The 20,284-nt window shown below is 42.2% G+C and overlaps 1 protein-coding gene across 1 annotated transcript in view; it reads left to right on the top strand.

Moving 5' to 3' along the window:
- DSCAM (DS cell adhesion molecule) overlaps nt 1–20,284 on the top strand; it is a 1,038,663-nt gene that overhangs the window by 861,188 nt on the left and 157,191 nt on the right. Inside the window, exon 16 of the mRNA XM_049874902.1 lies at nt 6,381–6,451. Coding sequence (XP_049730859.1) covers nt 6,381–6,451 — 71 coding nt within the window. The remainder of the gene's footprint in view (nt 1–6,380; nt 6,452–20,284) is intronic.

Here is a 20,284-nt window from a genome sequence, read left to right as displayed (position 1 = left end):
TGGTCATGGTTTTGGAATTTAACTTCAGTGCCAGCAGAGCCTTTCCACTCAGGGGATTAATAAATCCAAGAGGCAGCAGCACCCCCAAATCAGCTGTCCAGGTAACCTGTGGAGGGAGGGGATGGCACGTTCGTGATTTCAGCATCTGCAAATTCTTTTATCCCCCCAAAAGCAAGGACTTGTGCTGGATCTAGTTCCTGGCGTTAGGGAGCTTAGACTTTGGTGGGGCAGGGTGGCAGACACGCAAAAACCAGTGTGCAAACATGAGGAGAACCCACGTCACGGCTGTGGGAGGCTCCCAAGCCAAGCAGGAGACTCTGATGGAAAGAGAAGACAGCTCAAGGGCAAAGGCTTGGAGCCGTCCAGGGTCAGGCGTGCTGTGGTTACGTCGGGCTGGGGCTCATGATGCCTGCAGGACAAGAAGGCAGGACACAGACGTGGATAGTCACTATGTCGGGTGAAAGGTTTGAAGTGTGCTCTGTGGCCATCTCCCCTTTCAAGGGGTAATATCAAGACTAGAGTTACTTTTTAGGAATGAAATAAAAACCGGTGCCAGGCATGGAGGCTGGGCCACAGGAGGGTGTCAGGGAGCCTGTCAGGTGAGGGACTCTGAGAACCCTGATGAGGACAGTGGCAGTGGAGCCAGAAGACAAAGACACTGAGGACAGATCTCGGGGATGGCCTCAGCAAGAGTGTGCACCTGAGGGTGCAGGAGTAGGGGATGTCTGCACACTTCACTCTCCCTCCTCTCTCTGGTTCTCTTACATATTACAGTTGCTTAATGTTGTTGTCGTTGTTGGTAGCTGCGGTTCAGTCAGCCCCTGACTCACGGCGACCCATGCACCATGGAAGTTGCCCAGTCCTGCACCATCCCCAAGATTGGTTGGGAATCGGACAGTTGTGATGCATAGGGTTGTCATGACTGATTTCTGAGGTAGATAGCCAGGCCACTCTTCCTAGCCTGTCTTAGTCTGGAGACTCTGCTGAAACCTTTTCCACGTCATAGCAATGCACAAGCCTCTACTGACAGATGAGGAGGGGGGAGGGGATGGAGTGATATATAGCCCATATTTTCAATAAACCACAGCGATTTTCCAAGCAGTGATCTGTTCCTTAAGCCCGTAATCTTTTTTCGTCAATCTTTCATTCTGAGCCCCTGACTTTTTGTTTTTGTTAGGTGGTTTCGAGTCAGTTCTGACTTATGGCGACCCTATGTACAACAGAAAAAAACACTGCCCAATCCTACACCATACTCACAATCATTGTTATGCTTGAGCCCATTGTTACAGCCATTGAGTCAGTCTATCTCGTTGAGGGACTTCCTCTTTTTCAATGACCCTCCACTTTACCAAGCGTGATGTCCTTCTCTAGGGACTGATCCCTTCTGATAACATGTCCAAAGTATGTGAGACATAGTCTCACCATCCTTCCTTCTAAGGAGCTTTCTGACTGTACTTTTTCAAGACAGATTTATTTATTGTTTTGGCAGGCCATGGTATATTCAATATTCTTCACCAATACCATAATTCATAAGGCATCAATTTTTCTTCAGTCTTCCTTATTCATTGTCCAGCTTTCACATGCATGTAAGGTGACTGAGAACACCATGGCTTGGATCAGGCACACCTTAGTCTTCAAGGTAACATCTCTGCTTTTTTAACACTTTAAAGAGATCTTTTGCAGCAGATTTGCTCAATGCAATGCATCATTTGATTTCTTGACTGCTGCTTTCATGAGTGTTGATTGTACATCCAAGTAAAATGACATCCATGATAATTTCAATCTTTTCTCCTTTTATCATGACATTGCTTATTGGTCCAGTTGTGAGGATTTTTGTTTTCTTTATGTTGAGGTGTAATCTATACTGAAGGTCTTTGATCTTCATCAGTAAGTGCTTCAAGTCCTCTTCACTTTGAGCAAACAAGGTTACATCATCTGCATATTTCAGGTTGTTAATGAGTCTTCCTCCAATCCTGATGCCCAGTTCTTCTTCATATCATCCAGCTTCTTGGATTATATGCTCAGCATGCAGATTGAATAAGTATGGTGAAAGGATACAGTCCTGACACACACCTTTACTGACTTTATACCATACAGTATCCTCTTGTTCTGTTTAAATGACTGCTTCCTGATCTATATACAGGTTCCTCATGAACACAATTAAGTGTTCTAGAATTCTCATTCTTCACAATGTTACCTATAATTTTTTATGATCCACAAAGCTGAATGCCTTTGCATAGTCAATAAAACACAGGTAAATATCTTTTTTGTATTCTCTGCTTTCAGCCAGGATCCATCTGACATCAGCAATGATATCCCTGGTTCCACATTCTCTTCTGAATCTGGCTTGAATTTCTGGCAGTTCTATGTTCATATATTGCTGCAGCTGCTTTCGAATGATCTTCAGCAAAATTTTGCTTGCCTGTGATATTAATGACATTGTTCTATCATTTCTGCATTCAGTTGGGTCACCTTTCTTGGGAATAGGCATAAATATGGATCTCTTCCAGTCGGTTGGCCAGGTAGCTGTCTTCCAATTTCTTGGCTTAAACAAGTGAGTGCTTCCAGCACTACATCTGTTTGTTGAAACATCTCAACTGGCATTCCTTCAATTCCTGGAGCCTTGTTTTTTGACAATGCCTTCAGTGCAGCTTGGGCTTCTTCCTTCAGTATCATTGATTCCTGATCATATGCTACCTCCTGAAATGGTTGAATGTCAACCAATTCTTTTTGGTATAGTGACTCTGTGTATTCCTTCCATCTTCTTTTGATGCTTCTTGCATCATTTAATGCTTTTGCCATAGAATCCTTCAGTATTGCAACTTGAGGCTTCAATATTTTCTTCACTTCTTTCAGCTTGAGAAATGCCAAGCATGTTCTTCCCATTTGGTTTTCTAACCCCAGGTTTTTGCACATGTCATTATAATACTTTACTTTGTCTTCTTGAGCTGCCCTTTGAAATCTTCTGTTCAGCTCTTTTACTTCGTTTGTTCCATTTGTTTTCTCAACCTTCAAGAGCAAGTTTCAGTCTCTCCTGACATCCATTTTGGTCTTTTCTTTTTTTCCTATCTTTTTAATGACTTCTTGCTTTCTTCATGTATGATGTCCTTGATGGCATTCCGCAACTCATCTGGTCTTCAGTCATTAGCATTTGAAGCGTCAAATCTATCTTTGGGATGATCTCTAAATTCAGGTGGGATATACTCAAGGCCGTACATTGGCTCTCGTGGACTCATTCTAATTTTCTTCAGCTTCAACTTGAACTTCCATATGAGCAATTGATGGTCTATTCCACAGTCAACCCCTGGGCTTATTTTGACTGATGATAATGAGCTTTTCCATCATCTTTTTCTACAGATGTAGTCGATTTGATTCCTGTGTATTCCATCTGGTGAGGTCCATGTGCATAGTTGCCATTTATGTTGTTGAAAAAAGGTATTTGCAATGTTTATGTTGTTGATAAAAGGTATTTGCAGAGTTGTTGGTCTTGCAAAACTCTTTCATGAGATCTCCAACATCGTTTCTATCTCCAAGGCTATATTTTCCAACTATGGATCCTTCTCCTTTGTTTCCAACTATCACATTCCAATCACCAGTAGTTATCAATGCATCCTGATTGCATGTTTGATCAATTTCAAACTGCAGAAGTTGGTAAAAAATCTTTAATTTCTTCATCTTTGGCCTTAGTGGTTGGTGAGTAAATGTGAATAAAAGTCATATTAACTGGTCTTCCTTGTAGACATGTGGGTATTTTCCTATCACTGACAGCATTGTATCCTTCATGTAAATTTCTAAGGGCCGGACTTTGGCTGTTATAATTGTGTTGAGAAAATAGAGAAGATAATCAGGTTTTAACCTGTCCCCTCAACCAATAGGAAACCCTAGTGGTGTAGTGCTTAAGTGCTATGGCTGCCAACCAAGAGGTCCACAGTTCAAATCCACCAGGTGCTCCTTGGAAACTCTATGGGGCAGTTCTACTCTGTCCTATAGGGTCACTATGAGTCAGAATCAACTCTACGGCACTGGGTTTTTGGGTTGGTCTCAACCAATAAGTCTACCTAAGGCCTCCCTATAGGAAGGCGATCAACTGCTAAAATCAGCCAGTGGAAACCCTGTGGATCACAATGGTCTGATCTGCAACTGTTTATGGGGATGGTACAGGACTGGGCAGCATTTTGTTCTGTTGTAAATGGGTTCACCATGAATTGGGGGCCAACTAGAAGGCAGATAACAACAACAAGGCCTCTCAAGTATCTCCTCCCTCCTCACACCCCAGAGGTACTTACTGCTCTGCCCACCCACTCAACAGCCTCTGCTCTTGAGTCTAACCTCTCATGTCTCTGCCAGGACATTGCTCTTTCAGGGTTACCCTTTCCTATTATTATTTGAATTTCTCCCCTTACTTCTCTCCATGTAATAATAGTAATAGTAGTTACTATTATTGTTTATATTCATTAAGCACATTGTTCTCATAACCCTATAAGTTCTATTATCCCATTATACAGAGAAATAAACTGAGAAGTAACCTTCAAAAATCTACACAACTGATAAATGATAGAACCAGAATTCAGACTCAGGCAAAAACAGTCAAACATCCAGTGATATAACAACTATGGCATACTACCACCCAAAATGTCCGCCTTCTTTGAAAACAAAGTAGCTTTTTCTCCACCTGGCTTCTCCTTTACCAGTTCCCTTCAAGTCAACTCTGAGTCGTGATGACCTCGTGTGTGTCAGAGTAGAACTGTGCTTCATGGTGTTTCCAAAGGCTGATTTTTTTTGGAAATAGATCACTAGGGCTTTCTTCTGGGGCACATTTAATTGGACTTGAACCACCAAACTCTTCAAAATTTGTTTATATTTGCTATCTCTGCCGTCATATCTCTATGTGCTTCTCAACCTTCTGCCAACTTGTATCCTCATGTCTGCAGAAATGGCTCCTTTACAATACAGCAGTGACCTCAAAATTGTCGGACCCACATTTTATTAATTCAGAAGGGCATCTCCTTTCTAACTTTTGTTTCTATTTGCTTCTACTTCTCAGAAGATGCTTGAGTGTATGCTCCTTTGTATGGTTTCTTTTCTCTTGGTATGTGCACTGATTGCTCTGATTAGATTATACTCTGGTTGACAAACATGTTTATATCTCTTAGCTTCACATAATGCCTGTAGACTTAGTAAATTTCTAATACATGCTAATTGGTTGTAACTGGGAAGTGACTGGGTTTGTCTCTCAGTCTCTTAGTTATCTAACACTGCTGTGACGGAAGTACCACAAGTGGATGGCTTTAACAAAGAGAAATTTATTCTCTCATAGCCTAGTAGGCTACAAGTCCAAATTCAGGGCCTTAGTTCCAGGGGAAGGCTTTCTCTGTCTGTCAGCTCTGGAGGAAGGTCCTTGTCCTCAATCTTTCCTTGGTCTAGGAGCTTCTCAGCACAGGAACCTCAGGTCCAAAGGACATGCTCTGCTCCCAGTACTGCTTTCTTGGTGGCATGAGGTTCCCCTGTCTCTCTGCTTGCTTCTGTCCTTTATATCTCAAAAGAAATTGGCATAAGATACAATCTAAGCTTGTAGATCTCATCAGTATAACTTTTGTTAATCCACCTCATTAACATCATACTGATAAGATTTACAACACAAAGGAAAACCACATCAGATGACAAAATAGTAGACAGTCACACAATACTGGGAATCATGGCCCAGCCAAATTGACACACATATTTTTGGACGACACGATTCAGTCCATGACACTCAGTGACTCCCTGGTTTATGGCACAAACAATGGACATAGGTTGGTATGAGTTGCATGCTTTGTTTCACTCTTTCATTTTGCTTCTGCCGTCTGTGGATATGGCCCCTGGTTAGCAGGAGTTTTTAGTTGGAAACTGTGGAGAACTAAAGTCACCAAAGTAACTGAAAGGTGGAAGATTCCTGGATAGTTTTTTTTTTTCCCCCTCTACAGTGGCTCTAAGCAACTTGAGCAACCCTAATGTTATATCACTGAATATGACTTCACCAGGAAAGAAAGGGTCTTCAACAGTCATCATAAATGAGTTCTTTAAAAGAAATTTTGTTTACAATGTCATATTTTACCACTTAACTTTCTCAATCTTAGGGTTTGTCCATCAATTTGTCAAAAACATGGTGAGAAAGAATACAATGGCAGATAGTTCTCAAGATTCCTATTTTGTACGAGGGAAGAACACATGACAAACGGTACACAGTAACTTGGGAAAATTGATTTTTCCCACTAAAGCTAAAAATATATATTTCTCTATGCTAAACACAGGCATGTCTTCCAGGCCTGTATATTGCTGTGAAGGTTTCAGTCTACTCAAGAGCTCATTTCTAACCTACTGTGGGTTTTTGGTCTTTACAGCTCCTGATGGCCCACCTCAGGAAGTTCACCTGGAGCCCATATCATCTCAAAGCATCAGGGTCACCTGGAAGGTAAACTAACACTTGTATTCCTGGAGTTTGTTCCCACTGGGTGAATGCTTCAGTCATGTTAAGTGTTATGATGCCAAGACACTAATATTATATAAATTTTTTTTTTTAATTAGGCTGAAACCCCTTTTCTTAAAATTTAATGTCTGTACCTTTTGAATACCTTTGCAGCAATTTCTATATTTAAAGAGAGTGAAATTGTCAGTGTCTTCCTTTTTTTTTTTTTTTTTTTCCTTTTCCTGAATCTTGATTCAGGTTCTACGTGCTGGTCTCCACACAAATAGCGAAACTGATGTCCTTGACTACACTCTCCAATTTACTCTGAGTAATACCTTTTTCTAATTGCTTTTCCTAAATGGTGAAGCAACTGGCAGATCACCCACCAAGCTGGGAAGAAGGAGAGGAGTCCTGGCTGTGTGACTAACTAGCTATGTCCTCAAGGAAGCCCCTTAGCTTCTCTGCACTCATTTTCCTCACCATAAAATGAATGGTTGACCAACTGCCTTGCAAGACAGTGCTACCCCAAGTGTGGCCCATAGACATGCTCTTGGTCAACTGAGTGTCTGCTGCCAGTCACTGGGAGAGAAAGAAACCCTGAGCCACAATGTAAACAACTGCATCACTAAGCATGTTGTTTAGTTCAGCTGTGACATCTTTTTCAATGCAAAACTTTCTCAATGAAGGAAGCAGTGTGTTGATTATATTCTGGTACAAGTTTATCAGAGCTTGGAGCACCCCATTCCACTGATCCTGAAGTCAGCAGCATGGTATCTACCTAGCTTGTGAAACTTCCTATGAATTAGTCACTCACTTGAAGGAGTTCCTGGGGATGATTATTTGGGACAAATTGCATTTCATCTTTTTTTTTTTTTTTTTTAATTGTATTTTAGGTGAAAGTTTACAGCTCAAGTTAATTTCTCATACAAAATTTTATGCACATATCGTCATGTGACACTAGTTGCAATCTCTACAATGTGACACGCACTCCCCCTTTCCACCCTGGGTTTCCTGTGTCCATCCAACCGGCTACTGTCCCTTCCTACCTTCTCATCCTGCCTCTAGAGAGGAGCCACCAGTTTGGTCTTGTGTATCTGCTTGAACTAAGAAGCACAATCTTCATGAGTAGTATTTTTTGTTTTATAGTCCAGTCTAATCTTTGTCTGAAGAGTGGTCTTCAGGAATGGTTTTAGTTCTGGGATAACATAGCGTCCGGGGGCCATGGCTTCAGGGGTTCCTCCAGTCTTAGACCATTAAGTCTGGTCTTTTTACGTAAGTTTGAGCTCTGTTCCACACTTTCCTCCCACTATGTCAGGGACTGTCTGTTGTGTTCCCTGTCAGGGTGGTCACTGGTGGTAGCCAGGCACCATCTAGTTCTTCTGGTCTCAGGCTGATGGAGTCTCTGGTTTATGTGATTCTTTTGTCTCTTGGGCTAATACTTTCCTTGTGTCTTTGGTGTTCTTCATTCTCCTTTGCTCCAAGTGGGTTGGGACCAACTGATGTATCATAGAGGGCCACACACAAGCTTTTAAGAGCCTAAACGCCACTCAGCAAAGTGGGATACAGAACTTTTCTTAATAAACTTTGTTATGGCACATGATCTAGATGTCCCCTCATGCGTTTTATCTTGAGCACTATTGTTGGATCAAAACCTCTGTAAAGTTGCACTTACTATCCCACTTATAAATTCCTCTCATTGCATATGTTTTTTCTTTGTAGTTACCTTTCTTCCATGTTATCGCTCAGAGAGGAAGGCAGTAAATAACCACAGGGAAATCTTCAAATCGGGTACTGCTCCTAACAATTAAACACTTAATCCAGTTCACCTGGTTTTGCCTCCCAGTATTAGCTCTTCATAAAATGACTAGCCAACCTAACTAGTTGCTGTCGAGTCGATTTTGACTCATGGCAACCCCACGTGTGTCAGAGTAGAACTGCAGGGTTTTCAATAGCTGAGTTTTCTAAAGTAGATTCCTAGGCCCTTCTTAAAAAAAAAAAAAAAAAAATTTTTTTTTTTTTTCCTTCTGACGTGCCTCTGGGAGGACTTGAACCACTGTCCTTTTAGTTAGCAGCCAAGTGCTTAACCGTCTGCACCAGGCAGGAATGCCATAAAATTATTAGCCTTTTATTTTTAAAAAAGGGGGACTGAGGAGAATGTCCTTGTTAGGTGGATGCCTCCTTTGGTATTAATGCAGGTTTATGCAGCCAGCCCCTCAGTGTTAGCCTTTTTTCAACCCCAGCCAGTGAGCTGTTATTCCAGTGAGTGGCATAGCCTGACTGCTGAGGAGTGTGGGGAGGGGTGTCTTTTGTTTTTGTGAGAGCAGTCACCACCTGGGAACATCACACACACTGGACAATAAAAGGCACTCAGCAGGCTATCACCCCAAATGCTTTCAAGCTGGTCTGCAAAGGAAGTGCTGACTCACTCTTTCTGGAATAAAGACTCTCTGAAGTTCACCCACTACTGCCACATATTCTTTTGCATTTAGCCACTGAAAAAGGCCAAGTATTCCTGCAGCCTCTCCTGTGTTTTGGGGACTGTATGAGGGAGGTGTCCTTCTACAGAGCATCCAGATATTATAACTAAACTCTCTAACTTGAGGCTTTTCAAAAGCATCGGATTCTTTTTCTCCCAGTGGAAAAATAGTGGTAAGAGTCAGTCACTTGCAGTTCCGTTTCTGTTTTATGCCAAAAGGATGACTGTTTTGTGGGCTATTAAAAGGATCACTTGCTTCCATTAGATTGTGCAGAGGTTTTAATACATTGTTCAAAGAACAGTGCAATATGTCCTAGAGTAGCAGAGCCATTGTAGGAGGGCTTGTCAGGACGCAGACAGATAGGTCAGTGACCTAACAGGCTGAATAAGACCCGTCCTTTCATTGACTCGTCATTGAATGTTGACCTGTTTATGTATAGACTTCTAAAGTGTGTCACTGATGCAATTAAACTGTATGCCATACATAACCTGGAGCCCTGGTGGTGCAGTGGTTAAGAGCTTAGCTGCCAACAAAAAGACTGGCAGTTCAAATCTACCAGCCGCTCCTTGGAAACCCTATGGGGCAGTTCTACCCTGTCCTATAGGGTCACTATGAGTCGGAATTGACTCAACAGCAACAAGTTTGTTTGTGCACATAATGTACATACTTCGGACATGTTATCAGGAGGGATCAGTCCCTGGAGAAGGACATCATGCTTGGTAAAGTAGAGGGTCAGCAAAAAAGAGGAGGACCCTCAATGAGATGAGTTGACACAGTAGCTGCAACAGTGGGCTCGAGTATAGCAGTGATGGTGAGAACGGCACAGGACCTGGCAGTGTTTCCTTCTATCGTGCACAGGGTTACTATGAGTCTGAACCCACTCAATGGTACTAACAACAATCTAAGGTATAAAACCAGTTCCGGTTGGGTCAGCTCTGACTCACGTTGGCGGCTTGTGTGTCAGAGCAGAACTGTGCTCCACGGCGTTTTCAGGGGCTGATTTTTCGGAGGTAGATCACCAGACCTTTCTTCCAAGACACCAGTGAGTGAACTCGTATCTCCAACCGTTTGGTTAGCAGCTGAGCACATTAGTGGTTTGTACTGTTGCACTTTCCTTTAATCTAAAGCCTACGTAAAGTATAATGTGTAGCATAAAATATGCCTGTTTCCACGGAATAAAAGTTCAAGGTATACATTCTGTGTACGACAACTGAAGAGAAAAGGGAAGCAAAAAGGAGGCGAAGGGAAAAGGGAGAGGAGGCAGCATTAGCCCCAGAGAGGAGCCTAGATCAGTGAGCCTTGATAAAAATGTCAAGAGTAGTGGGAGGCCTGACTCACCAGACAACTAGCTGATTAGAAGTAAAAGATGTGCTGGATGGAGAGCCAGACATGAGCCAGAGGAGGGAATAGCTCTGGGATGTTGGTTGGTGTCCTGGTTACCGAGTGCTGTCGTAAACACACACACATACACGTCAGTGGATGGCTTTAAAGAACAGAAATGTATTTCCTCACAGTGCAGAAGTCTAGAAGACCGAATTCAGGGAGTGGCTTTAAGGGGAACTCCTTCCTTGTCAGTAGCCCCACGACATCCTTGGCGTTTTTTTGGTGTCTTCCTTCTTCATTTCTCTGTGTCTATTCTGTATCTCTTTCTAAAGCTCAGAAGTGATTAGGTGTAGGACCCACCCTCCACTGGTATGGCCTCATTACCAGAACCAAAGAAAACCCTATTTCCAAACAGGACCATATTTATAGGTACAGTCCCTGTTGATGTCAAGTCGATTCTGACTCATAGCAACCCTATAAAGACAGAGTAGAACTGCCCCATAGGGTTTCCAAGTAGCGGCTGGTGGATTCAAACTGCCAACCTTTTTTTTTTTTAAATAATTTTTATTGTGCTTTAAGTGAAAGTTTGCAAATCAAGTCAGTCTCTCACACAAAAACCCATATACACCTTGCTACACACTCCCAATTACTCTCCCCCAATGAGACAGCCTGCTCTCTCCCTCCACCCTCTCTTTTTTGTGTCCTTTTCGCCAGCTTCTAACCCCCTACACCCTCTCATCTCCCCTCCAGGCAGGAGATGCCAACATAGTCTCAAGTGTCCACCTGATCCAAGAAGCTCACACCTCACCAGCATCCCTCTCCAACCCATTGTCCAGTCCAATCCATGTCTGAAGAGTTGGCATCAGGAATGGTTCCTGTCCTGGGCCAACAGAAGGCCTGGGGGCCATGACCACCAGGATCCTTCCAGTCTCACAAACTGCCAACCTTTTGGTTAGCAGCCTGAACTCTTAACCACTGTTCTACCTTCACCAGGGCCCCATTTATAAATTCAGGGGTTAGGATTTCAACATATATTTTGAGGGAACCCAGTTCAATCTGTAGTAGTGGGGGGAAAGCCATGTTTGACTTTATAACCTATAAAGGGAAAAGGCACCCTTCCAGTCTTTCTATAACATGGAAGGTAGATATCATTAGATATTAAGTTCATTTATTATTGTGCAAGCAACACTGTAATAACAGCCTCTGTTAAACAAAACAAACAACTTTCCCTTTTTATTTTAGTTATTCCTTTCGCCAAAGAATAGTTTCAAATTTCTAAATATTCAGGCCTGCCAATGGTTTCCCAGGGCAGAAGGTTCCCTGGATGGTGCAGATGGTTAAGCACTTGACTTCTAAAATGTTGGCGTTCAAACCCACCCAGAGGCTCCTGGGAAGAAAGACCTTGCGATCTACTTCTTAAAAATCAGTCATTGAAAGTCCCCTGGAGCACGGTGCTACTCTGACACACATGGGGTTGCCATGAGTCAGGCTGGGTTCCATGGCAACAGGTTTTTCATTTGTTTGTTTTCACTGAATATAGACCAAAATTCACTGGACACACAAGCTCATTCATCATCACCCTCTTCCAGGTTTTAACTGACCCTTCACGGCTGTCCACACATGTCCTCTTCTTTCCTTCTTCAATATCATTGTCCACACTACTCATAACATTCCCTTCTCTGCCTGCCCGAAGTGTTTATTCAAGGCTTTGAACGTAGGACCCATTCGGGGAAGATTTGTGAATCCCCAAAGCAGAATGAACTGTCTTATTGTCTGTGTTAGCCATTGCTCTTGGTGATGGCTCACTGAGGTTCTGGTCACATGGTTTCTGCAGTCCTTTTGGTGTGTGTTCTCCTTGCTATTCTGTGAGCTTCAGGGCAGGGAGTGGTTTATTCATCTTTGATGGCTAGTGGCTGACAGGTGTTGAATGAGTGAATGACTGGATGAGCAGGTAGGTGACAGTGTATGTGAGTTGGGAATGATGAGACCTACAGTGTAGGTATTTCATACCCAATTGGTCTCTGAAGCATTATGTTTTTCAGAAACAGCCATGCAGAAGACACCTGCCAGTGGGGTCTCTAGATGGCAGGCTATGCACTGTAAACTGGTGACAGTCTAATTGACAATGCTCACAGTGGTTGAACCCAAAGATACCAGCTGCACTCACGTGCAGCACAGACCAGCCACTTGGGTTTCTACTATCTTTTATTAGAAAGTAAAGGGCAGCAGTTGTTTGAGAAATCTGTGATAAGTGTAAGAGGAAAGGGACATCTGTACAAGGATCACTACCATATTTAATTGTGTCTATAACCCTGAGGGCCTAGTAGTTAAGAGCTATGGCTGCTAACCAAAAGGTCCGCAGCTCGAATCCACCAGGCACTCCTTGGAAACTCTATGGGACAGGGCAGTTCTACTCTGTCCTATAGGGTCTCTATGAGTTGGAATCAACTCAACGGCTATGGATTTGTTTGTTTTTTTTTTTATTGTGTGACATTAAGACTCAGATTGTTATTGTTGGTTGCCATCCCCTTGGTTCCGACTCATGGCAACTTCATGTATAACAGAATGAAACGTTGCCTGGTTCTGCACTGTCTTCATGACTGTGGACATATTTGAGCCCAAGATCCACAGAGTTTTCATTGGCTAGTTTTTGGAAGTAGATCGCCAAGGCCTTTCTCCCTAGTCTGTCTTAGTCCGGAAGTTCTGCTGAAACCTGTCCACCATGGGTGACCCTGCTGGTATTTGAAATACCAGTGGCATAGCTTCCAGCACCATAGCAGCACACAGGCCACCACATTTCAATAAATTGACAGAATGGGCTTTAAATCCTTTTATGTTATTCTGAATGAAATAAAAATGCTAAGCAGTGCCTTAGCAAGAACTCAAGAAAGAATGTAAATGAATCTAAATGAAATAAATAATAACAAAGATTCATTTTCTAGCTCTTGCCCCACATACTTTGAAAAGCAAAAGGGTTTCTATGAGCAAATACAATTTACTGAATGCTTTTGCTAATAATTGCTGGGGTTTTTCAAAATCAGAAAGAATATTTAAAGCTACAGATAATTGATCACATATATTTGATAAAGTACCTGAAAGTCATTAACCAAAAGGAGAATTCTTTGGCTTTCAGAAAATTCTGCCTATAGTCTCTCTGTCTCCCACAGTGTTGTACAAGGCTGATGGAACAGGATTCCTTCAAAAGTGCTAGCCACCTCCTCTAAAAGTCAATGAGTGGCTCAAACAGTCAAACGCTCAACTATCAATTAAAAGGTTGGTGGTTCTAACCTACCCAGAGGCACCTCGAAAGACAGGCCTGACAACCTGCCTCAGAAAGGTCACAGCCTTGAAAACCCTATGGAGCAGTTTTACTCTGCACACATGGGCTTGCCATGGGTTGGAATTGACCCAGGGGCAACTGCTTTGGTTTGGTTTTGGCCACCTTCTCTCTTCTGGTCAGTTTCAGAATCAGATTATCACCACTACCCCATCTTATGCAAGTCAAGGACAGGTCGAGTGGCAGCTGTTTGTATATGTTATTCCCACAATTGCTTGTAAAATATGACCTTTAGTATTTGAAATATATAATTAGTATAGATATTTCAAAACGTTTGTCTGGAGAATGCAATTTAATGCAGAGATGGACAAATGATACTTTTGCTATTGATGTAAATTGTTTTTTATTGTCCTTAAATCAGAAATCTCTTTAGAACTGTAGGCTTTCCCCAAAACATGAAATATTCAGTTGTTTAAAATTGTAGTGCTGAGAACAGTTGTCAAATGGATGACTCAAGACAAAAATCCTTAGAATGATTTTCCCACTTTCCCACCCTTCAGTATCATACCTTGCAGCTGAGAATTTTATTTAGAAGAAGCAACATTACCAAAGTTGAGTACTTAGATTTCTATTAAAGTTGAGTACTTAGAAATTTAATGTAATCAGAAGAATACTTTTAACCAGGATACCACACAGTCCTCAGTAATTCCAGCTAATTGAAGCATCATTAAACCCTTTGCCATCAAGTGGATTCTGACTCATAGTGATCCCACATGACAAAGTAGAACTGCTCCATCCAGTTTCCTAGGCTGTAATCTTTATGGGAGCAGATGGCCAGGTCTTTCTCCCACAGAGTCGCTGAGTGGGTTCAAACAACCAACCTTTTGGTTAGCAGTCGAGCACTTAACCTTTGCACCATCGGGGCTCCTTCTGTGTATAATAAAACAAACAAACAAAAAAAACCCCAAACGCATTGCTGTCAAGTCAGTTCTGACTCATGGTGACCTGAAAGAACAGAGTAGAATTGTCCCATAGTATTTCCAAGGCTGTAATTTTTATGGAAGCAGATAGTTACATCTTTGTCCCAGAGTGGCTGGTGGGTTTGAACTGCCAGGTTTTTAGTTAGCAACCAGGCACTTAACCACTGTGAGCCCTGATGGTGTAGTGGTTAGGCTTGGCTGCTACCTGAAAAATCGGCAGTTTGAACCCACCAACCAATCTGCTCCCATAAAGATTTACAGTCTTGGAAAACCTGTGGGGCAATTCCTTTCTGTTGGATAAGGTCCCTGTGAGTCAGAATCAACTAGGTGGCAATGGGTATTTTCTGTACCAGTTGATGTTTGTTACAGTTTTGAATGCAGCCGTTCACTGGGCAAGCTTGTTGAGGAGCTGCTGTCTGTGTTGGAGAGGAAGAAAGAGGGCTGGAGCAGGTACACAAAGATGAATGAGACAGCCCACCACTCCTGTAATACAAGGGGAATGAGGACAGGTAGCATTTTAAATGAATTTGGAGGCATCAAAAGGAAAACTTTTAATTCGTTTCCCAGTGGAATTACTCAGCATGCCAGCATAATGCTGTGTTCTTCAAATGCCAAAATCTACAGTCCAGGCTTCTAGCCTTCCTGGTCCAGAAGGAAAACCCATTCCTCTACAGTGGGAAGGAAACCCTGGTGGTGTTAGTGGTTAAGTCCTACGGCTGCTAAGCAAGAGGTCGGCAGTTCAAATCCGCCAGGCACTCCTTGGAAACTCTATGGGGCAGTTCTACTATGTCCTATAAGGTCACTATGAGTCAGAATCAACTGGACAGCAGTGGGTTTTGGGTTACAGTTGGAAGGCAGAGGGGAGCATACTGGAAACAGGGCATTGTTGTTGTTGTTAGGTACCGTCCATTTGGCTCCAACTCATAGAAACCCTATGTACCACAAAACAAAACACTGCCCAGTCCTGTGCCATCCTCACAATCGTTGCTATACTTGAGCCTATTGTTCCAGCCATTGTGTCCGATCGTTGAGGGCCTTCCTCTTTTTCACTGACCCTCTACTTTACCAAGCAAGGTGTCCTCTCCAGAGAATGGTCTCCCCCTGGTAACATGTCCAAAGTACGTGATTCAAAATCTCCCATCCTCGCTTCTAGGGAGAATTCTGGCTGTACTTCTAAGACAGATTTGTTTGCTCTTATGGCAGTCCATGGTATGTTTAATATTCTTTGCCAGTACCATAATTCAAAGGCATCCATTCTTCTTCCGGCTTCGTTATTCATTGCCCAGCTTTCACATGCATGTGAGGGGCACCTTAGTCCTCAAATTGACAACCTTGCTTTTTAACACTTTAAAGAGGTCCTTGCAGAAGGTTTGCCCGATGCAATACGTCATTTGATTTCTTGACTGCTGCTTCCATGGGTGTTGATTGTATATCCAAGTAAAATGAAACACGTGACAACTTCAGTCTTTTCTCCATTTATTGTGATGTTGCTTAATGGTTCAGTTGTGAGGACTTTTGTTTCTTTACACTGAAGTGTAAATCATACTGAAGGTTGTAGCCTTTGATCTTCATCAGTAAGTGCTTCAAGTCCTCTTCACGATAGGGCATGGCTGGTGCTTTTCTGAAGAAGAAATGCCTCTTCAAAATATTCACCTCCAGGAGAGAGTTGTGACTATTTGCATATTCCTGTTCCACTGTCTCTTTAAAGGAGAAGAAACCTGCCACTGGCAGCTGGCAGGCTGGCATGGACTGACACATAAAACAGAGTCCCTTGCAAACCATACAAATAAATTGACATGGTACTACCGTTGTCTTTGAGATCAAAAGAGGCCGTTTCTTGAAGGAACTGGGGATTGGAAGGGATTTGGAGGCTAGAGAAGGGCCCGTGGGAGGATGAAAGAAGGCTGTATGGACAGACTGCTGGAGACAAAGAAAAAAAAAAAAAAGCCAGGGCTGAAAAGGGGAGAGAACATTCCACAGATGGCAGAGAAAAGAGACAAATGAAAAGAAAGCGGGATTGTTATTAGATCCAAAGATAAATGAAAGACGAATAAAACTCAGTGTGAAAAAAATAATCATTACCTGAGAAAGGTGAGGCCTTCTCTTGGAGCTGTAGTCCATTCAAAGGGATTTGAGAATGAGCGAAAACAGAACACTCACTTCGGAAGGCAGTCTGCAAATACCACATTTTCCTCCATGGAAGTGTACTTAGATTGTCAGATACTTGAATACTCAATGGAAGGGCTCCCTCTCCTACTTCAGTTTTTTTTTCCCCCCCATGTTTTCCAAAGTTATCTTTTAATATGTATTAAAAGGACTGGTTGCCAGGTGATGTTTGCTATAACTCTGTGGGTCTGTCTTGATTGCTCCTTACTGTAAAAAACATCTAACCTGCTGACTGGCATTAAGTAGGTGAACAAGTAAGCAAGCTCTCTTTCTGGACTCCTTGTTTTAAGAGGAAAAGATAAATCGGCTCTTCAGAAGCTATTTTCTCCCCTGATTTAAAAAAAAATAATACAGTTGCCTTTTTTTTGAGTCAACTCCAATTCATGGTGACCCCATGTGTGTCAGAGTTGAACTGTGCTCCATAGGGTTTTCGATGGCTGATTTTCCAGATGGGGCCTGGGAAATGAAGCATGACCATTTCAAACCCTGCCTACATTCCTCATCGTTATGCATGGACACCATGTCAGGTGACAGCATGAAAGCCATGTCATGCTCAAGTGAAATCCATGCATCAGGCTGTTACCCAGCATTCCTCTGCACTTCCAAACCCAGGCCTTCCAGCCAACAGCTAAATCGTGCTGGGATCCAGGCATCTCCTGACCTTACACCCTTTCCGCTAGACCTCTGTGTGGTCAGGTTATAAACTAGCAACTGAGATTGCTTAGCCAACAGGTTTCCTGTCATACCTCGTATTTGCTGCCTACAATAACATTTTCTGAGAGTGATTAACCGCTGTGCCCCCAGGGCTCCTAAAATGTAAAATTCAGTGGTTTTTATTACATTCACAGAGTTGTGCAACCATTGCCACGTTTTTCCCTGAACATCTGCATCACGCCATAAAGAAATATCAGGCGCTTTAGCAGCCATTCCCTAGTCCATCCATACTACCTTTTTCAAATTATTTTAAAACCTCATGATTGGGGGGGCCCAAAAGCTATGGCATTAAAATATGTTTTGTTTATAAGAATTATCTCCCATTTCTTTCTCAGGTGCAACAGTTTATTCTGTGTGATGCCTATAGATTGTTTAGAACGCTACTACCTTTAAATAACTCATAACTCTATTCAACACATTTCATTCAGAATTGGAATATGAATAAAAATGAAGGAGCGTTCTCTTGTTCCTTGTGATAAATACAGTCCCTTAAGTTGCACGTTTTTGCATTACACACCTAAAAGAGTAATAAGAAAAAAAATCTTATCTTATTAGCAGCCGATTGAAGCTGGACTTAAAAAATAAATGAGACAACCACCCATGCCTAGGAGTTTAGTCCAATATAAATAAATTTAAAACCACAGAAAACTGTACGTGCAGGGGTGCTTAACATAACATTGGTGATAGAAGATAAAGTACGAAATAAGTGTCTCTAACAATGGGAAAATGGTTAAATAATATAAAAGATCAATATGATTTATAAGACTGTGAAATAAACCTGGGAATATGGTCATGATAAAATATTAAATGAAAAAAATCAGACACAAAGTATACAGAATATAAAGACAACCATGAGGGGGCGTGGGGAAGTTTAATGAAAGGGTTTCAGTTAGTTAAACAGTCAAAATGTGAACAATGGTTGCATAGGAATAGTGGCTGTATACTTTTATTATAAGACAATAAAATGATTCTTCTACAAAACATTTTGCAGAAGAATCAGACAACCAAGGATAACCTCTATGTCATTCCAGAAAGAGCGGTATTAGAAATTCAGCTCTTCTAAGAAAAATGGGAAGAATGTTTCATTTACTTAAAACATATATATATATATAGAAACAGAACAGAAACAACACTGTTGTCTATCGTAGTTAAGCTAGTTAAGATGTGTTTTTTACCCATGAAGAGAAAAAAAAAAGGCAGACTTTTCCACCTGACTTGTACAACCCAGATCACAGGCGTGAGTAAACACCAAACCCAAGGAACTAAACATCAGCAAGCAAGCCCTTTTGCTACTTGGAGAGGATTTAGCTAAATAGGTTGCTCTGTGTAGATATTTTCTTGTAGGCGTTTACTTCCCCTGACTATGCTTTCCTCTTTACCTGACTGTATTGCCCCGTTTGCTGATTCTGGGTTAATGTCTTAGGGAGACTTCAAGTCTTCCAGCAAGACCCTTGAACAATTAATTACAATATTTAACTACCTTTCTAAAATTTATAATTTACATTTTGGCCACAAGGAGCCCTGGTGGCACAATGATTAAGCGCTTGGCTGCTGACTAAAAGGTTGGTGGTTCGAGCCCACCCAGTTATACTCTGTCCCATAGGGTTGCTATGAGTTGGAATCAACTTGATGGCAATGGGTTTTTTTGGTTTAGGGCTGGTAGGTTCGCCTCTCCCTTGTCGTCTTTTTACTGGCTCCATGCACCACATCCTTGCCTAACCTTCCCTGGGCCCCACCCATCCTTCCAAGCCCACCTGGGTCTGCCTCTTCTGACTACTTCAGACCACTCTCATGCGCCACTTTCCCTGTGCCTGCTGGCCTTCACCTTCCAGTGTCATGCACTCGGACACTTCACAGCTCTCTACAGTGTCTAAAGTGTTCGAGTGTTTATTTTCTCTCACCAACTCGATTATCAGCACTTTCAGGACAGAGAAGGCTTTTTATATCTCTGAGAGATCTAGATCCACAGTTTGTACTTAAAAAAAAAAAGAGCATGTAGAACCGCCCCATAGGATTTCCAAGGAGCAGCTGATGGATTCAAACTGCCAACCTTTTGGTTAGCAGCCAGTCTCAACCACTGAGCCACCAGGGCTCCGTGTATGTGTATATATATATGTATGTATACATACGGAAACCCTGGTGGTGTAGTGGTCAAGTGCTACGGTGCTACCTAAAGGGTCAGCAGTTCAAATCTGCCAGGTGCTCCTTAGAAACTCTATGGGGCAGTTCTACTCTGTCCTGTAGGGTCACTATGAGTCGGAATCAACTCAACGGCACTGGGTTTGGTTTTTAGTTTATGTATACATATACTTACATACATAGACATATACTCAACATGCTCACACATCTGCACACATCTGTTGACTGCCCAAAGGCCTACAGAGCATTGATTGCTTGTAGTATCTCTTGAGTGTTCTTATAATGTACTTGAAAAGGGTCTGATTTCTTAAATAAGTCAAACATGGCTGCCAGAATGCTCTGTCTTTGAACTGGCAGACCCTTTTTTTTTCTGCTATCATCAGCAAAGTGAAGCCATCTCCAGCCTATCCATCGTTAGTTAAAATCACCCCAGAATGACTCCAAAATGCCTTAGGCCTTCCTGTAAGAAGATTGACTTTCTGTCAGCAGCAGATCTCCTTTCATATCCCAGCCTTCAGCCTGGAAATAGCTTTGTTCTTTGATGTTCCCCTAGAATGTTACCTCCACATGGAACAGAGACCTTTGTTTTTTTAAATTCACTTCTGGAACACATTTAGAACAATGCCCAGCACAGAGCTGGCAATCTCAATACATATTGTTGGTGCATAATGAAGATCAGTCTGACTGTGTGATCATCGGTGTGTGTGGAGATGCCACAAACACAATCTGCCTTTCGAAGAGTCCCAACCAATTAGAGAAGACA

The sequence above is a fragment of the Elephas maximus genome, chromosome 2 (assembly GCF_024166365.1).
Source record: "Elephas maximus indicus isolate mEleMax1 chromosome 2, mEleMax1 primary haplotype, whole genome shotgun sequence".
NCBI lineage: Eukaryota > Metazoa > Chordata > Mammalia > Proboscidea > Elephantidae > Elephas > Elephas maximus.
The sequence above is the reverse complement of the archived record's forward strand: the minus strand, read 5'-3'. Positions and strand labels throughout refer to the sequence as shown.